Raw genomic sequence first — 17917 nt, forward strand, 5'->3', positions numbered from 1 at the left:
AAAATTCTTGTTGTTTCTTGCCTGTGACCCATCCAAAATATTCAAGTCTTAATAATGGAAAGGCAATCACTGAAGAGTTTTATGAAGAGAATTGCTCTTCATCATGATGTGTGAATAATGGTGACGACGAGAGTCATTGATTATGCGTTTTATGTAAAAGACAAAAGTCCATTTCGAATGCTCTGATCTGCCTGCCTATGAAATACATCGCTTAACATCTAGTTCAGTAAATTCATTCAAATGCATCAACTTGGTGCGGGTTCCAAAGTCTCTGACCAAGAGACATGCATGAACGTATCGCGAAGAAAAGCAGTGACAAGAACCGACCATTGAAAGTTATTTTCTTTGATAAAAAACATAAGGACACAGGACAAAGATTAATGCACCGAGCTACAAAATCAGTGTGACGGAAGATTTCACAAGGACGGAACGAACGAAGATCAGAGAAAAGTATGAAGTCGTAAGAAAACGAAATGAAGAGATGAGCGAAGAAAACAACGATTTCATCTGGCGAGTGAAGGAAGTCCCAGGACAGTCCTTCGACTCGTAATGATACAGCGACCGGAAGAAGAACGACATTATCAGCTCGCCTTAGCAAGTTTGTGAATCTAGTTGATCTCGTATCAACTTTATAGATAGGATTGTGATTAAAAGTTGACATTGATTAGATTAGCCTCGAGCTAATTACAATTTGTGCTATACTTTACATCAACTTTAAAGAAAAGAAACATAAACATAAACATTGCAATCACCATCGTATTCTTTCATTTAACTGATACACACCCAGATGAAAGTATATAAAGGTTTTCGTCAACCGTAGCGAATAGGTGAAAGCTTCTATTCATTCAAAAGAAAGATTTAGCTGTTGTCTATATAGTCGAACGTGCGCAACGCACTGGGCTCAACTTCAGTGGCTTCAAATCATTCATAGGCCCAATTGTAGACCCCCAGATATTCACCCAATGAACAAGTGTGCCAAATTTCAACCGAATCCGATCATTTTGGAGGCCTGTAGACTGCTCCAAAGCTTTAGCCTCGTTTTAGCAAAAAACTCGTTCCCAGGCCCCAAAAATCAAAATTTTTGAAAAATGCAAAAAGCACCCCCTAATATTCACCCAAGAAACAAGTGTGTAAAATTTCAGCTAAATCGAACAATTTTTGAAGTCTTCAGGCTGCCCCAAAGTTTTGGGACATACACACACACAGACACACATTCTCAGATTCTATCTAACTCAACTGAAGTTGAGAACTTTTATCGTCGATTCTCGCCTCAATGTATTGGTGGCTTATTTAGTATGTGTTTCCCAAAAATATCTTCTCCAATATCTTCTCCCGATTTTGTTCCAAATTTAAGCTTTATACTAATTATTTTTCCGGTTCCAAATTCAAAAAACACAGATTTTAGAATGTTCCATAATAATATCGACCATTAACTGCCTTAAATTCTGAATTTAGAGCCTTGGAAAGTCTTATGCTCAAATTTTGACAATGAAATCTCAATTAACTCACATTTTCAATGACCGTCAAAGTCGTACCTACTTTTTTATACTTTGGCCTTAAGGGCTCTGATCATAGTCGGAAAATTGATTTTAGTATTTGAAGATATAAGTTATGTTTTAGGTTCTTTAACACTTTTAACAAAGAATTGCCTTTATAAATTGCTTTTTAAACAAATCCCTTCAGAGTAATTAAGAATTTAATTGCAGAAATGACGTTATGAACTTTAAAAAGACGTTAATAATATGTTGCATCACCTTCTTTTATAAAAAGCGCTAAGTTTTAATGGGTAATTAACCTTTTTGTTTCAAAGTTTTTTTACATTGTCCGCAAAGAATTGAACAATTTAAAATTTTGCGGAAATTTTTTCTAATAATATGTGTCAAAAGTTGTGACTGTTTATTTAAGCAAAATCCAGATGAAAAATTAATGAAAAACCACTATTTTGAAGATTTCGAGACAAAGAAGCATTTACAAAAATTTTCCACAAAAATGTTTATTGTTTGGTAAAAGATACACCATCTACTGCGAAAAATTTTTCAAAATGTTTTTTCTTCGCCGAAACTAAGCTCTTCAAAGTTGAAATACTTTTCCTCGCAAAAGTCTTCATTTTCTTCTTCATCAATTTTTTTCATTGCAATTTTGGAATTTTCAGATTCAGGAATAGTTTTTCTAACAGAAAATGTATAACATGTCATAGTTTTGTTGGTTACATCAGTCAGAAAACACATTTTAAACACGGCAATTATGAAAAATTCACTATGGTCAGAGCCCTTAATTGATAATTGTTGGAAAAGTGGAAAAGCACCGGGTTTAGAAGTCTCGCTTATGAATTCTGAAAAATGAAGAATATTAATTCGCCATATCTTTCCTAACTTATTTTGGTAGTCAAATCATGATTTGACTCCATTCCTCTCGCAAAATTTGGAAATCAAACATTTTCCAGAAAAGTGTTCAAAGCTTTCTGTTGAATCTATTTTGTTATATGGCTCCGACCCTCCAGACCCTAAAGATCTCCCGAACAAAACGCCTAACGGTACCTACACAAGAACACTGTGGTCAGCCTTAAATGTCTCTTGGTAGACCGCCCAAGTACCTAATAGCCGAGAAGGGGTTGGAATAAAAATGTCCTGGGTAGAAAATTTTTTAAAAAGAGGCTAATACAGCAGAATTAGAGCAAAAGAGGGAGCTTTCAGAAATATTTTTTCAAAAATTAATAAGCAAGGGGGCGTTGGAATAAGAATGTCCTGGATGGAAAATTTTCGAAAAATTAACAAGCGGGGGGGGGGGGGGGGCTTGTTGGTTACCCGAGAGTATTGCTGAAATTTACGGTAAATCACACCGCATTTCAAATGTGGTCTGTTATCTTCGTTTAGCTTTAGCTGGGTCATGTTTAAAGACATGATGAACCTGCCGGAAAACTATTGCTCTGGATCCTCAAAGAAGAAAGACGAGTTGGATGCCAAATCATAGAAGATGATATTCAGTGGCAAAGTTACAACAGTGAACAGTGCCTATTTCTGATCGTGACGTGGAGTGAGGACTTTGTATGTTTTAACTAACGGATACATCAAGTACAAGTAAGTACGCGAACTAACATTTTCACATACCAATTATTGACTTATCATATAACAGTTATCGGCTATACTTGTCTTTTTTTATCTGAAAAAGCTAATTAAAATTCAGAAAGACAAATGTTAAGCTTAAAGTCAGAAAGATACAAATCAAAAAGGAAATCATTTCACCAACTCAACGACAAAAGTAGCGGCAAACCAACAAATCAACACAGAAGACGCAAAACTAAAAATTAAGAAACCAAAAAAAAACCAAAACCAACATTTAGACAATCCCACAATTGACAACTGACAAAAATCAAATTTAGCATAAAGAAAACCGGTAACTGAATAAAAGAACAGATAAATGTTTGAACTGCAATGGTTCATAAGGTAAAATCACAAAATATATTTCGAGCATTCACGTCCATCATCAGTTAAAAAGTAAGCTACAAGCAAAATGTTCAGTTATTTCTAAAAAATTGAAAAAAATCATAAAATCACATGGGAGTATAAAACAAGTATTAAAAGAGAAAAGGAAACAATGTAATCATCAAAAATAGATACATATACCCAAGGCTATCATTAATAGCGACAATAGAATAAAAGAAAGTTCAGAAATAAATGGAGTGCAGATAGATGAAGACCAAACTGGCATCAGGTGTGGCCATGAATAAGCATGCCCTGCTACCCAAGTCACCCGTCATTTAACCAAAAGAGAAGAAAGTGTTGATCAAGTACAATCTAGAATCCATAACCAGCCGATAATTTTAAAATTGCACGAACAAATTAATGGTGTTAGTATGTGTAGTTCAATGGGACAAGTGCTCGCTAACATAATAATGACTGAATTAGAACAGAAAGTCATCACTAAACTCATTAATGATGGCACAATTAAATTTTATGGCCGATATGTTTATGACATCAAATCCTCTGATTTAACTAAAATTCATGAACTTATGAATGCCTTTGATAAAAACATACCGTTTGTAGATAACTTCGATCAAGAAATACCTCATTTTTTCGAGATTGCTCCAGATGGGTTATCAATCTTTCGAAAAGACACAAACACAGGACAATATTCCAATTTCAATAGCTATGAAGATTGGAAATTCAGAACCGCTTGGATTCGAAGTTTGGTTAACAGAGCTAAACGTATTTGCTCAGATTGTAAACTCAAACAAGAACTGTCCAAAATTCGCAAATTCGCTTCTTGGAATTCATTCCCATGCAAAATTAGCAACTCAATCATTAAGACAACGCTTGACAAAGTTAACTGCCCACGATTAGAAACGAAAGAAACCAATGAAAATGAGACAGTTATTTGGTTAAAATTACCATACAGGGTGTCCCTAATTAAAGTATCGAGTCGAAACACAACTATGAGTAGAAAGTTTTATGTGCGTGTTCACAAAATTGTATTTTAAGCTCTCCCTCTTTTTTCTTTGTCATTACGATTAATTTATACGTTGTAACTACCTTTTGTAATAAGCCTGTGTGATGGAGAACGTTCTTATATTTTAGCGATAACACACACAAACTTTTCTACTCAATCGCATGTTCAAACTCGATACTTTAATTAGGGACACCCTGTACTTTGGTGATAAAAGTAAACAGATGACACAGTCCCTCGAAAATAAATTGAAAAGATGCATTCGCCCTGACAAAAGATTACGCTTTAAAACGTCGACCAAAGTTAATTTCTTTACAAACAACAAAGACAAAACCCCTGATGATTACAAAGCTAATGTGGTATATCGCTTTTGTTGTCCTGGTTGCTCCGCTGCGTATATTGGAAAAACTGAAAGGAATTTACAGGAACGCTGTGTTGAACATGCAACAAGAAAGGATAGTGCCATTTTCGATCACTTAAGTGAATGCAACCAATTAAATTATCTAAGAACAATGTTACTATTTGATATTGACAACGTTACTCGTGGGGATAAAAGATTGTATTACATCAATTTGGTCAAAGACAATACAAAAAATATCGACTCCGCAAACAATTGGAGTATTTTGCTCATCAAAGAGGCTTTAAATATTAAAAGACATACACCAATTTTGAATAGTGGCCTGAAAGCCTCGAGAGAGTTATATTTGTTTTCATAGCCCTCTTTTCTTTGTTTAGTTTCTCTCGAGATTAGTTTCTTTTCATCATTAGTCACTTGGGATCATTTATACTTAGCCAATTTTACATTTTAATTGCCTTTTTATTGATAACATTTTTACGATTTTTTACCATGACTTTTATAAATAGTAGCTTTTATTCTTTGTACTTACTTTTGGCCAGAATGATGTATTAGATAGAATACGAAATATAGCATATTTTACTTGAGATCACTTCGTCTGTTACTTCAAGATTTTTGATGTCAGAATGAATTTTTTCGGACTTTCTTTGGTTTTGAAGTACAATCTAGAAGAGAAGTAATTTTCCATTGCTTCGAAAAGGTTTGGTAGTGGTCAAGTAAAATGTGCTGCTAACCACATTTGACTGTTTCCATAATTCGAACGCTGTTTGAATTTAGACTATGTTATCGTCCGTCAAGATTAGTGCGCGGGAATTATGCGTGGAAGTGATGAGTTATACATTGAGCCCCCTTCGATTTTTTTACCCGTCCACGCGGACAAAATTCCTGACCGAAATTTTACTTTCCACGCGCCTTCTTTTCCTTTCTTTTATACGAACTCGTCTTTTAGACTATATCAGTGAACTGATATCAGATAGAATAATATCTCACTTTGGCTACTTCGTCATCTATTCAGATTCCCTTTGTTAAAAGTGATTATTGGTCGTAAAAACAGTTTCTCAAAATCTGATGCGTGGATAGAAATCTCTTTATAAGGGTATGTTTGCACGGTATTTTTTCTCAGTTACGAAATTTTTAGTTTTGGAAAACGATTGATATTTACAAATCTATTTTAGCTTACAATCTGGAATTTTAGGAAGCTGAAATTTAGTGATTCCATCGATTTTAGCTCCTAAAATTAAAAAATCAATTTTAGTCTGTACGGAAAGAATGACTAATTTAGGTGAAAATTTGACACCCAAATTTCTTTTCTTAGAAGTGCGTTTTCAAATAGCTTTCAACACTGGTGAATCTATAAAATGAGCTGATTTCAAATATGTAATTCTTATTTGCATTGAGGGGACCGAAGTGCCTGAAATTTCCAGTTGAAAATAATCAAATATATGCATCCAAGGCATCATAAGAATATATGTTTGTAGAATTTCACAGAATCCTTCTCGAGGTATCCAAACGAATCAAATGGAGTTTCTTTCCTGAAGACGTTTTCATGGGTCCTAGCCAAAAGCACCTCGTTCAAATACTCATAACAGGGTGTCCCATTTCATGGCAGGGTGTCTCTTTATTATGGTAGGTGGTCCTTTATTCGTTTCATTGCTGATAAAAAGCATTTTTGAACAGATGGTGCATTTTATTCTTTCGCTTGACAATAACGTTTGTCGGATAGCAATGATAATAATTCCTTAATGCTAATCCTATATGTTTCCAGTGGAGATTCATTGAAAGTAGGAATTCAGGAGTAAGCTGTTTTCTACGAAGGAGAAAAGAGACGAAAATGGTGTGCTCTATTGGACAACAGAATGAACATTGAAGTATAATGGTGGTGGCTCTGATAACATATCTATCAAGTTTGTTAAACCAATATCAGAGTTTGTCACATCACCACTCGTTCACATTATTAATAACTGTATCGACAAAAAAATCTTTCCTCGCCAATGGAAAGTGGCTCGAGTATGTCCAATTCCAAAGATTGATTCACCTATAAAGATCAAAGATTACCGTCCTATATCCGTACTTCCTGTACTTTCTAAAGTATTCGAGAGAGCTTTCTTAGTCCAACTTTGCAAATTCATCGAAGACAAAGCACTTTACCACCAAACACAGTCTGGATTTCGTAAAGGTCACTCCACCACAACCTTACTCGTAAAACTGAGGGATGATATCAAGAAAGCGATGGCAAAAAGTGAAGTTACCATATCCATCCTAATAGACTACTCAAAAGCCTTCGATACTATTGATCACACCAATTTGCTTCTGAAATTACGAGACATGAATTTTTCCATTGATTCTCTGCAGTTATTATCGAGCTATTTAAAAGACAGAAAGCAATATGTCCAAGTCGAAGATAAAACTTCATCAATTAAATCTATGTTTTTCGGAGTTCCACAGGGTAGTATACTAGGCCCTGTGTTATTCAATCTATATGTCGTTGAACTTTCCGACCAAATATTATCCAGTAGCATTCAGTATGCCGACGACACCACCCTCTATCGGCACTGCAAAGTTAGAGACTTATTGCAGACTATCAAGGAAATGGAGAAAGATGTCGAAAATCTTCGATCCTGGTCGAAGGATAGTAATCTACTTTTTAACAGTGATAAACTGCAACTTATCATCTTCCATTCAAATCGTATAAGGAATTACCCAAAGAATCAAAGTCTACTCTTTCGATGCTCTGGGAAATCCATCGAACACAAAGTCAATGTCAAACTACTTGGAGTTCAACTCGACGCAAATCTTACTTGGTCGACACACATAAACGGTATCATTAAATCATCTCAAGGCACCCTACGCTCTCTTCGAAAATTCAGTCGTTTCACACCCTTTAGTGTACGTAAAACACTTGCTGAAACATTGATACTATCAAAACTGAATTACAGTAATGTTGTCTTTGCACAGATTCCGAAATACCAACTTGATCGGCTACAAAAAATTCAGAACATAGCAGCTGGTTACGTTCTATCGCGATATGCTACCCTACACGATGTGATTGAATTAAAATGGTTACCTGTGAAAGAGTATTTTGAGCTCAACACATCAAAAATTGTTCACAAATCCCGTCGTGATGCTAACCACCCCCATTATCTGAAAGTTGAGTTTTGTGATCAAAGTAAGGGTCTTCGATCCACAGATAAAGAATCTTTGGTCAAAGTTGTAAATGATGGCACTTTCCAATGTCAGGCACGATGTTATGATGATTTGCCGGAAAATATTAAATCTTTAGAAACTCTAGATGAATTTAATTCAGAGGCAAAGAAATTTTATTTTGACAAATCATTAGCTCGCTCTTTGTCTCTATGAGCATATTTTTTTCTGTCCTTTTTCTAGGTTCAATTTTTTCTACCAATTTCTGTCACTATTACAACACTTCGACCTTTGATCCCCAATTCCATTTTTACATTACTATCCTATTCTAGCAATCTTATGCCTATTTCAGTGATTTGAGTTTTGTGTTCTCTTTTGCTATTTTAAGTTAATAATTTATCTTAATTTATCATTATTTTATTTTTCTTAGATCTTAGATTAACTAAATATTTTTTTTTTTTTTTTTTTTTTTTTTTATCACAAAAATTTTTGCTGCTTTAGGCAGATATACACATTTAGACCTTTTCAACCACTTTAGACTCTTTGCCATTTACTCAATATACTCATTACTCAACTCCGGTAGTTTCACTACTCTCAAGTCTTCATTCTAGCCTCGTTTAGCCTCTTATATATTTAATAAAAATTTATAACTATTTATTCTATTTATTCTTTTGTATTTTCATTTTCATTTTTAAGTTTAGGCGGAAGAGCAATTTGTACAAATTGAAGCCAAATAAATGTGAAATAAAAATAAAAAAAAATAAAATAAATGGATTATTTGCGTCAAGGAATTGCTGATCTAATTGATCTAATTATGAACTATAATTCAACTAATTGTAAATGATTTTACAAAATCAATGTGGAAAGCATGTTTCTGGGTCCTGGGAACGAGATCTTATTTTGATAGCTTCTTGAAGAGATTTTCAAAAGAGAAAGACTTCAAATAAAAACAGAGAAAACCTCTGTAGAGGGAACAAAGAGTTTCTACAATATGTGTTTTCGAGTATTTGTCATTTAATTTGAATGAATTGATGTTGAATTTCAAATTAAACCGGTGAAACCAGAAAAAAGAACCAAAGTCTGCAGAAGGTTTGTTTTAGCAAATAAAGGAGCAGAACAACCTGTTGTAAATCGAAAAGTGAATATAAGATAAAGACGAGTTTGAAAGGAGTTGATGGCCGACCCATCATTTATCTTTGCCCGTCAAAGAAGGAGGTTTTTTCATACTTCATTTATTAGCATTTGTTGTTTTGTTTGACAGGAAGAATTCTTGAAAGAATATTTTAGTCCAGACAGAAAATCGGTGTTTACCTCAAATTTCCAGAGAAATTTGAATCTTCGGGAGAGAAGCATTTAAAAGTAGTGAGATTTGTATGAGGATCAATTTGCTGACAAACACAAACACAGATTGAAACAAGATACATAGAATCTCTTTGTTATTTATCTCGAGTAAATGTTTGTAATCAAAGCCTGGGTTCTAAAAAGAGGGATTGGACGTGAATTTGTGAAAATATTAACAAAAGAAATTATTATTACCAGTTTAGTTAGATGTTTACTCACACAGTATTCATTGCAAGTCACAACAAAAGCTGACCTGTTTACTCAAAAAACATTGAAGTAACTTTTTGAGGCGATTTCTTTTCTCTATATTTTCTATCATTGTATAGTTTTCGTGAAACTTGAACGAAGTGAGGAGAAATCTAAGGTGAATTTTTTGAAAGTAGAGTAAATTGTAAAATTAAAGAAGCAAAAAGAATTGAAAATGGCAGGAACGCTTTCGAAAGGGCATGTGATGGGAGCCTTGGTGTTGGGAGCCATTGAGTTATTGTGTGGACTGCTGGTGATCATCCTGTCAGTGGTGCTTGCAAAGAAAGCTCAACTTCCCGCCGCTTTTTCACCTTGGTGGGCTGGTGTGGTGGTAAGTCACTTATCGTTATCAATTTCTCGAAACCGAACTGCGTTCCAACTATAAGTCAACCTTTCTCAAAATATTGTTACAATACTACGTGACATTTTCCATGCACAAAATCTAAGGTTTAACGACCTTTAATAAGGCAGCCAAATTTTACCTCTTCTCTTCCAAAGAGGCTTTCGAATAAATAGAATGGTTTCAAGTCGGTCTGAAAACGTAGGTATATACATCCAAAAGAGTGACTGAGGAATTTTTTTGACTCTCATACACGTTTTTTTATAAAACAAACTGTATATAAGAACATAAAGCTTCGATGGCCAAAACGTTAAGAACAAATTAGGGATATTTTAAGGCTTTGTGGACTCTAAAACACCCGATTTCTTAGGAAAATTGGCAAAAATACTTACAAAATGGTGAAAATAAGAACATGTTAAGAACATTTCTAGGTTTGAAACTCAAAAGAACATCCGAAGGCTTAAAAGATTTTGGGTGTTCTTATAAAAAAACGAGTAAATCTTTTTCTAACCTTTACTACTCAAAGCTCGACGTAATTCAAAATTCAAAATCGAGATTGAGATTAAAGCTGTAAGTCGCAACAAGAAAGTTTTGGTCGCAAGAAACAAAGCCACACCTACTTTTACAATGAATGCTATTCTCCTCTTTTACACTCACCACTCAATCGATTAGAGAGGTAGAAAGAAGAGATTTTTTGAAATACGACTCCAAAAATCCTAAAGTGCGACGTGCAAAAAGTCTCCTCTTGTTTATTTGACACTTGAATCAAGCACGCAGTTATTAGTAGCCCCTTAGGTAGGTTTTTGCGTGTCTTTCAAGATGACTTTCACACGCAAAACCCTACCTTCTATCTAGATGATACCATAGCCTCTGTTTAGAAATTTCTTTAGCCCCCGATGACTTCCAAAAAAGATCTTCAAAAATATACTAGCAAGTAGCTTATGCAAGCATTTTTGCGAAGCAAAACTCTTCCTATTATAAATCAAAAGTTCAGGGATTCAGGGAGGGATTCAGTAAGTGACAAAGTGGGGAGATCTACTACAATTTGTAAGAAACTTCCATCTTATCAAACCATTATCAAAGATGTGTAAAAGTTGTTCGATTCTCTGTTATATCCCTGGAGAAGGAAATGTTTGTAAACTTTCTTTTTTAACGTGTATACCCCCTACATTTTCTCCTGTATGCTTCAAAAACAAAATAGATTCGAATATTGTCGTTCAAAATTTAGCTTTACTTTGTTGCTGCTGAAGATACCTGCTTACTGTCGTATGCCCTTCATTGCCCATTTTACTTTATGAAACATTTGAATGGGGTTGTTTCTGTTATGGAAAACCGTCGAGCATTTTCGGAAGATGAACGACATCATCGCATTGCAGCGACAGAGTAGGTTAATCTCAATTTATTCTCAATATCTTTTTTTAATTTATAGTTTGCCATCCCAGGAATCATTGGTGTTTTGGTTGGAGTGACCAAGAATTATTGCGCTGTAAGTTCCATCCCTTCGCCGTTGTATATGTTTTTTATAAGCATACAATAATTCGAAAACAGGCTCGGAGATGCTCAGGTCAAGGGATTAACAAGGCTCAAAAATGCTTATAAGATTTATAAGGATGCTTATATCCCAAGCAAAGTTCTAAGGAAATTCCGAAAATCCGTAAAATCCCAGCCAAAAACCGCCAGATCTCTTCCCACCACTTTCTTGAAATGTTTTACCTTGTTCGCACAACTTTTAGCCTTTGAAATTCATCCCTTGCTTGAATCAAAAGAGAAATAATTGATAAGATCCATGGGAAACTTACATACTGGTATTTTTCATATCACCGACCATAATGATTGATCGATTGATTGATTGAGTGATTGATTGATTGATTTCAGATGATCGCTTTCATGGTGGTCAACATCATCGCTTTCATCATCCAAGGTGTTGGAGCCGTCTTATTGGGTATCGCCATGGCAATCTACCTTACTATGCTTTCCGTGGTCAATGACATCACCAAGTGTCAATACAATCCAGTCCTCCACGCCTGTCAATGCCGTGATGGAAGTAAGAATCGTTACATTGCGTTCACAACTTTACGCCACATTAAACAGTAATACTGGACTGGGTCTCGTTGGTTGCGGTCATTTGATCAAAAACTTTTCTTGTAAAAAGAATTCAAAGATTTTGAGCAAACGAATTATTTTCACGAGTGACCAAAGAACTGTCCAAGGTCACGTGACAACAAACCACCAACCTAAACCCTTTGATTTGTATAAAGCCATACTAAGATTTTGTAAAGCCCTCAATCCGTGTAAACCAATTTAGAAGTCTGAGAAGAGATTTTAACAAAGCCATGAAACCTTAAAGTATTCTTGTTATGATAAACTTTGACCATCTATTTTGCTTCCCTTTAAACCTTAACCTTGAATTAATAATGTAGGGTCTTTGACAACAGCTGAATTTTCTCTAACTGTCAATTAATCTTCCATTGCTCAGTGCCAGACCTCTGTGACAGATCTATAAACTTCCCACCCTCAGCTTCTTAGCAAAGAAAAGGGACTTACAATTTCTCATTCTTTAACAGCTGAAACGTTGACAGTCAACGGAGTGGACAGTTGTGGAGATCTTTCTGGTGTTATCGCCATGGCAATCGCTCTCATCGCCTTCCTTGCCATCGCTGGGTGTGTTTCGCTTGCAGCTTCCATTGTTGGTTGTTGTGGAACCTGCTGTAATAATGTAAGAACAATTTGATTTCTTTTTATCGTTCACCTTATCAGGGCTCAAAATTATAAGTTGTGACCATCGTAGCTTTTGATGTTATACATTTTTTATAAGCAACTCAAATTTTCAGGTCAGGGCTGGGGTTGCTAGCATTCTTAGCATTTTCTATAAAATTTACTTTGACCACCACTGATATCATACCATATTCATGCTTATTGGGTCAAGGGCTATCGTTTGTCATGCTTAGATATATCTAAATGGCTTTTACTTTACAAGATAGTGAAAAAAATGGCTAATTGGCTAATTTCAGGGCTCGAGTCTTAGCAACCAAGTTGCTTATTTAAAGTGTATGGTCTGTTATGGATATGACCAGAAGGCCTAATACGACTGATGATCAAATTTCAAATAGCCACACCCATTGTTGTGTTAAAAGGACGGAAAACTCCGCTATTTATACGAGTATTAACATGATTTGGAGGGTGATTCGGCGTTATTTATCCCTAAACCTACCGAAAAAAGACCTAAGAAATGTTCGCGATATATACCCAATCATGGCTGTGTTTTTCAATGTTGCTATTATTATGAAAGTTAAAACATTTCAGTCTGAACTTTTCAAAAATATTGAATGACGTTTAGTCTAGACTACAAAAAACAGATTCCAAATAAACGCCCTCCCCCACCCGCTTGTAAATTTTTTAAAGATTTTCTCCCCGGACCTTACTAGGACCCCCTGTTCATTAACTTTTAAGAATACTTTCAGCTTTCAAAGAGAAGTCTGCATGCTCTAAATAGCCTGATTTTAGCCTATATTTATCTTATTTTTGGGTTTTTCAGACGTACAATTTCCAACCGCCTCGGAAATTCGGTTACCCCCTTTATCAAGTTTTCAAAAGTCTATTTGGAACCTAAGAGAACGGATTTATCGAGTCACAATCCCCAATACGGTTGTTGAAAGTAAACGGGAGAGATGCGTTTGACCGAACCAGTATCTCAGATATCCTCAATAGATGAAATAGCTTGAATGAAAAGTTTGATCTTCAGTGATGGGAACTCCCCTTCCCACATGAAATAAAGATGTGTATTTCAATAATTTACAATTTCCGTCTGGTAAAATTGATTTCTCGTTACGTATTTTATGCCTATGAAAGGCACCCTGGACAAGTGGCATCAAGAAATCAAAAAACAAAATTGACGGGTTGAATATTGAAAACATTCATTGATTTGTTTTTTCTTTCGTTGAATAGAACTCAAGCGGAGGAGCAGTGGTGTACAACAAATAGTAAACAATCATAGCGTTGCCAAGAAACATCGGATCTTTCACAAGGAATGATTACATTGAAGTTATTCAAAGTATTGTAAAAAATGATGAATTTATTGATATAGCGGCAGTAAAGTTGTTAACCATCGCTTGTCTTTGTTGCCGTAATATTAATAATGTGATTGTCTGATAATGTATGTGTGTATGTGTTTATTTTCCTAGTAGTAATAAGGTTTTATTCAAAATTTATTATGCACCATATTAAGATGCACCATTTGTGATATATTTATCTTTTAAACTTTCTCCAAAGACGGATACTTTACAAAATATTTTTAATTTTCTTGAATCATTCAGTTCTCGATTGTGAAAAAAATGCGTCATATTTAGATTGTTGAAAGCGTGGGGCAAGGGTTATCAAAATACTTCAATTGACCAATTGACGAAGCTCGTGAAAACCCAAATGAAAAGTATCCTCTTTTTTAATTATTCTTTTTTTAACAAATTGAAACACTATCGATTATTTATGAATCAGTCATTGAAATGAATATTTTTCGTTATACCAGTGTGAAAAATCTGAATCGAATTCAATTAAAAATGAAAATCAAATTCTTAAAAGGAAACACATTCACGTTTTTCTCTTGAAGTGGTTTAAGAAAAATGTCTCATACCAGACCGACCTTCAGATAGAATGTCGAAGCAAGGTAGATAAGACCAAGAAGACAGGTTCCCTCGGGTGATTCTTTAACATTATAAAGAAACGAGGTGCAACATGTTCGCATTTCTTATCGAAATTTGGAGCTTTTTGATCGCGTTATTGAGCACAGAGACTTTGGCTCAAATGCAGCTTGTCAATCTGAAGCCACAAACTACGGGCACACGATTTCTGAAGGGAATCAAAAACTTCAAGTTGGCTGATAAAGACCTGTTTACATTGCACGGTTTGAAGCGAATCGAAGAATGTATGTTCGAATCGATTAACACGAAAGGTAGTGGATCGATCAACTACCACAGAGAGCAAAATATCTGCATGGTCAACAAATACACAACTGTCAACGAAACCGAAGCTTCATTGGAAAGAGCCAATGGGTGGGTCTTCTATGAAAAGGTAGATATTACAAAAAGTCCAGCACCTTCGGAAGGTGTTTTTGAGGTGAAAATCAGACTAGAATTATTGAAATTTTTTTTAAGTTTCTTATCATATCAAGATCTTTAATAGCTTATGCCGAAATAATCGATTAGTTGTATAAAGTCGTCAAAAATGTCAAGAGATCACTGAAATTTAAGCAGATGAAAAAACTTTTTTTTCAGGAAAGACCAAATGAAAAAGGGGAACTCAAAAACTTCTTCTACATAAGAAAAGGTAAATTCTTTGATATCTACAACGACGATAGATTATAAATTTGTTATTTTGAGAACGGTAAACATTGAAATGTAAATTTTGTTATTTTGACGAGAATGGTGAATATTCAAACCCAAAAGGTACTTGGGCAAAGATAAGTGCTGGGTATGTACGATCGGTAAGGTTCGGTTTTTACCTTCTCGTTGCCTTCTAAGGGTACAAAAACTCAAAAATTCTGAAAAAAAAACCACCAATTTTTAGCGGGAACTCATTTTCGCAGTGCGATGGTACTAAATTGGTGTATTGGTTTTTGAGGACAATTCTCCTAAGGTAAAATATTATAAATCTAAATGGATTCGCAAAAGTTTTGTATTTCTAAGGGTCGGCTTTCGGAGGTCGGATCCGCACATACCTGACATTCTCCAATTCTAGTGCCCCCTTGTCTGTACACAACCCAGTCTCTACGGCTAATTTCGAAATTCATTGCCGTAGAGGGTCGTTGTCATTGTCTTTTCTCATTTGAGATTTTTCAAACCGATCGCTGCGATGGAGTGTTGGTGAGAGAGGGGAGGCGATGAGAGAAGTGTTGCTATTTACAAATCATACTTAATCGCAGAGGTCTCCGAACGGGAATTTTTTATGAAACAGACAGTGCGCACAGAGTGTACTACGAAGCGATAAACGTGAGTACAGAGTAGGGGTACAGAGTAGAGGTACCGGATTTAAATATTACTCCTAAAAATTAGACTTTTTTTTTCTTTTTGACCGACCGTCAAAAGGCTCCTCTTTCCCAAAGATGAGGACGCTACTCCTTCGGCGCTTCCCCTTGATCCTTCTCTTGAATTGTTGAAAGACATCAATTATTATTTTTGTACAAAGTCTTTGGTATGATCTGGCCGATGTAGTCCACGACCTCTCGCACCTTAGGCGAACGCTCTATCTCTGCGGTTCGCAGCTGAACAATTTTAACCTTTATTACAGGTCAAGGAATAGGAAATATTCTGGATCACAGTAACGATTGGTGTTTTTCATTCGAACTTTTCATGAGAAAAGCTCCTCAAGAAGTAGAAGAAGAAAAACAAATTCTCCATTTGATGACAAAACAGGGGAAGAGTAATCCCGAAATTTCATTCAGAAACAACAACATCCAAGTTTTCTTCACCGATAGTGGCCAACAATTCGTCCATCCAACCAAAATCCAAACAAAGCGTCCAACCAACATCTCAATCTGCCGAATTCATTCGGAAAGGCGAACCGACGATCGAGCCTTCTTGACCATTGATGAAGAAACAGTGCAAAGCGCAATCCCATTCACCAAAGCTGTCTTGGAGGACGTCAAGATACTGACAAGCGATCCGTGGAAGAAACCTTTGAGTGATGCAATCGTTAAAGACCTCTACTACCAGCAAAAAGGTTTGAAAAAATTTTCACAAAAAAAAGATGCTTTTTTAGGCATATTTTATTTTTTACGAAGGAGATTCTAGCTGTCTCTCGTGTTGACACTAATCACATATCAATTAAATGGAGGAAAAGGTAACTTAAAAATATGAACTGGAAGAAAGTAAAACAAATCTGAATGTAAACATGCTGAAATGTATTTTTCATTTTTTCAGTCATTAGAGCGAACGGAGCAACATGGCCAAACATTCCTTATCAGTCAGTGGATTGGCAAGTGGATCTTGAATTTGTCGTTTTTGAGATGCCATCATCAGGTTTTGACGCTGTTTTCGAAATTGTTAATGATGAGATTCGAGGATTTACACCTCGACCTCTCGTAGGCAACCCAGGAATATGGCTGAACCGTCATGGTTATTTCACGCTCTTTGCGTATAACATCCACCCGGGAGGTCACCAGATACATGCAACCAATGGGAACAGTAGAAAACTTTGCAGCACTTACACTGAAAAGGTAGAAGAAGGGAAACTCCTTAAGCTGAAATTCATTCGACGAGGCAACAAGTCCTTCTTCCATGTTAATGATCACTTTTGCGAGTTCACAGGAGGTGCTAGCAAAGAGTTTCACGACCTCAGAGTGATAACTGCGTACATAGACCAAGCCACGCAATATCCAGGAGACGTCTGGATTAAAAAATTTGAATTCAAGAATCTTTGATTCATATAATTCGAATTAGCATAGCGTCAGCCTGGGCTAGGTCCCAGGCTTCTTAAAAAACTCATTCACACTCTAAAGTTCAGAGTAGTGCAGCTGACATAATAGACTTGAAAACTGAAATCGTTGTGAAATTTGCTCTAGAAGCTTTGATATTGAAATGTATGCACATTTTTATAAGAACATCCAAAACTTGAAGCATTTGGATGTTTTTAACTTTTTGAGTTGTAGTCTGAAAATGTTCCTAATGTTTATCTGTTGAAGCCTTATGTTTTAATATGGGTTGTTTCTATAAAAACGTGTAGATTTATTGGTATATTATAATTTTCTCTTCTTTTGGATTTTGTATCGTTTTATAACGGATCTAATGTGTTTTTGCGCAATTAAAATCTGGTCACAGAATATATATGATATTCCTCATGATGAAGGCTTGGAAGCTGTTAGAAAAAAACTTGACCAAAGGCAAGACAAAAAAATCTCAACTGACTCTTTGGTTGAACTTGCTGAATGTGTTCTAGAAAACAATCATTTTGAACACAATGGTCAATTTTTTAAGCAGAAGAGGGGTACTGCCATCGGCACAAAAATGGCCCCTCAATATGCTATTATTTTCATGACTGACTTGGAGGAGAAGCTTTTGGGT

At 35.5% G+C, this 17917-nt stretch overlaps 2 protein-coding genes across 2 annotated transcripts; both read left to right on the forward strand.

The window, feature by feature from the left end:
- Nucleotides 1-9521: 9521 nt before the first annotated feature.
- LOC136799590 (uncharacterized) lies at nucleotides 9522-14154 on the forward strand. Its single transcript, XM_067056314.1, has 5 exons — nucleotides 9522-9857; nucleotides 11296-11352; nucleotides 11742-11910; nucleotides 12431-12582; nucleotides 13812-14154. Exons 1-5 carry the CDS (start codon nucleotides 9702-9704, stop codon nucleotides 13845-13847), a joined length of 570 nt encoding a protein of 189 aa, XP_066912415.1. The 5' UTR covers nucleotides 9522-9701; the 3' UTR covers nucleotides 13848-14154.
- Nucleotides 14155-14468: 314 nt separating this feature from the next.
- LOC136799589 (uncharacterized) lies at nucleotides 14469-17586 on the forward strand. The gene is made up of 4 exons (XM_067056313.1): nucleotides 14469-14930; nucleotides 15134-15185; nucleotides 16146-16577; nucleotides 16778-17586. The coding sequence occupies exons 1-4, from the start codon at nucleotides 14595-14597 to the stop codon at nucleotides 17275-17277; spliced, it is 1320 nt and encodes a 439-aa protein (XP_066912414.1). The 5' UTR covers nucleotides 14469-14594; the 3' UTR covers nucleotides 17278-17586.
- Nucleotides 17587-17917: the final 331 nt, after the last annotated feature.

This window comes from Clytia hemisphaerica, unplaced genomic scaffold (genome assembly GCF_902728285.1).
Source record: "Clytia hemisphaerica strain Z4C2 unplaced genomic scaffold, Clytia hemisphaerica genome assembly, whole genome shotgun sequence".
Classification (NCBI taxonomy): Eukaryota; Metazoa; Cnidaria; class Hydrozoa; order Leptothecata; family Clytiidae; genus Clytia; species Clytia hemisphaerica.

Coding starts and splice junctions, on each gene's coding strand:
- LOC136799590 (XM_067056314.1), top strand. CDS start 9,702: ATGGCAGGAACGCTTTCGAAAGGGCATGTGATGGGAGCCTTGGTGTTG. Junction 9,858..11,295: donor CTTGGTGGGCTGGTGTGGTG/GTAAGTCACTTA, acceptor TTTAATTTATAG/TTTGCCATCCCAGGAATCAT. Junction 11,353..11,741: donor TGACCAAGAATTATTGCGCT/GTAAGTTCCATC, acceptor GATTGATTTCAG/ATGATCGCTTTCATGGTGGT.
- LOC136799589 (XM_067056313.1), top strand. CDS start 14,595: ATGTTCGCATTTCTTATCGAAATTTGGAGCTTTTTGATCGCGTTATTG. Junction 15,186..16,145: donor CTTCTTCTACATAAGAAAAG/GTAAATTCTTTG, acceptor CCTTTATTACAG/GTCAAGGAATAGGAAATATT. Junction 16,578..16,777: donor CCTCTACTACCAGCAAAAAG/GTTTGAAAAAAT, acceptor TCATTTTTTCAG/TCATTAGAGCGAACGGAGCA.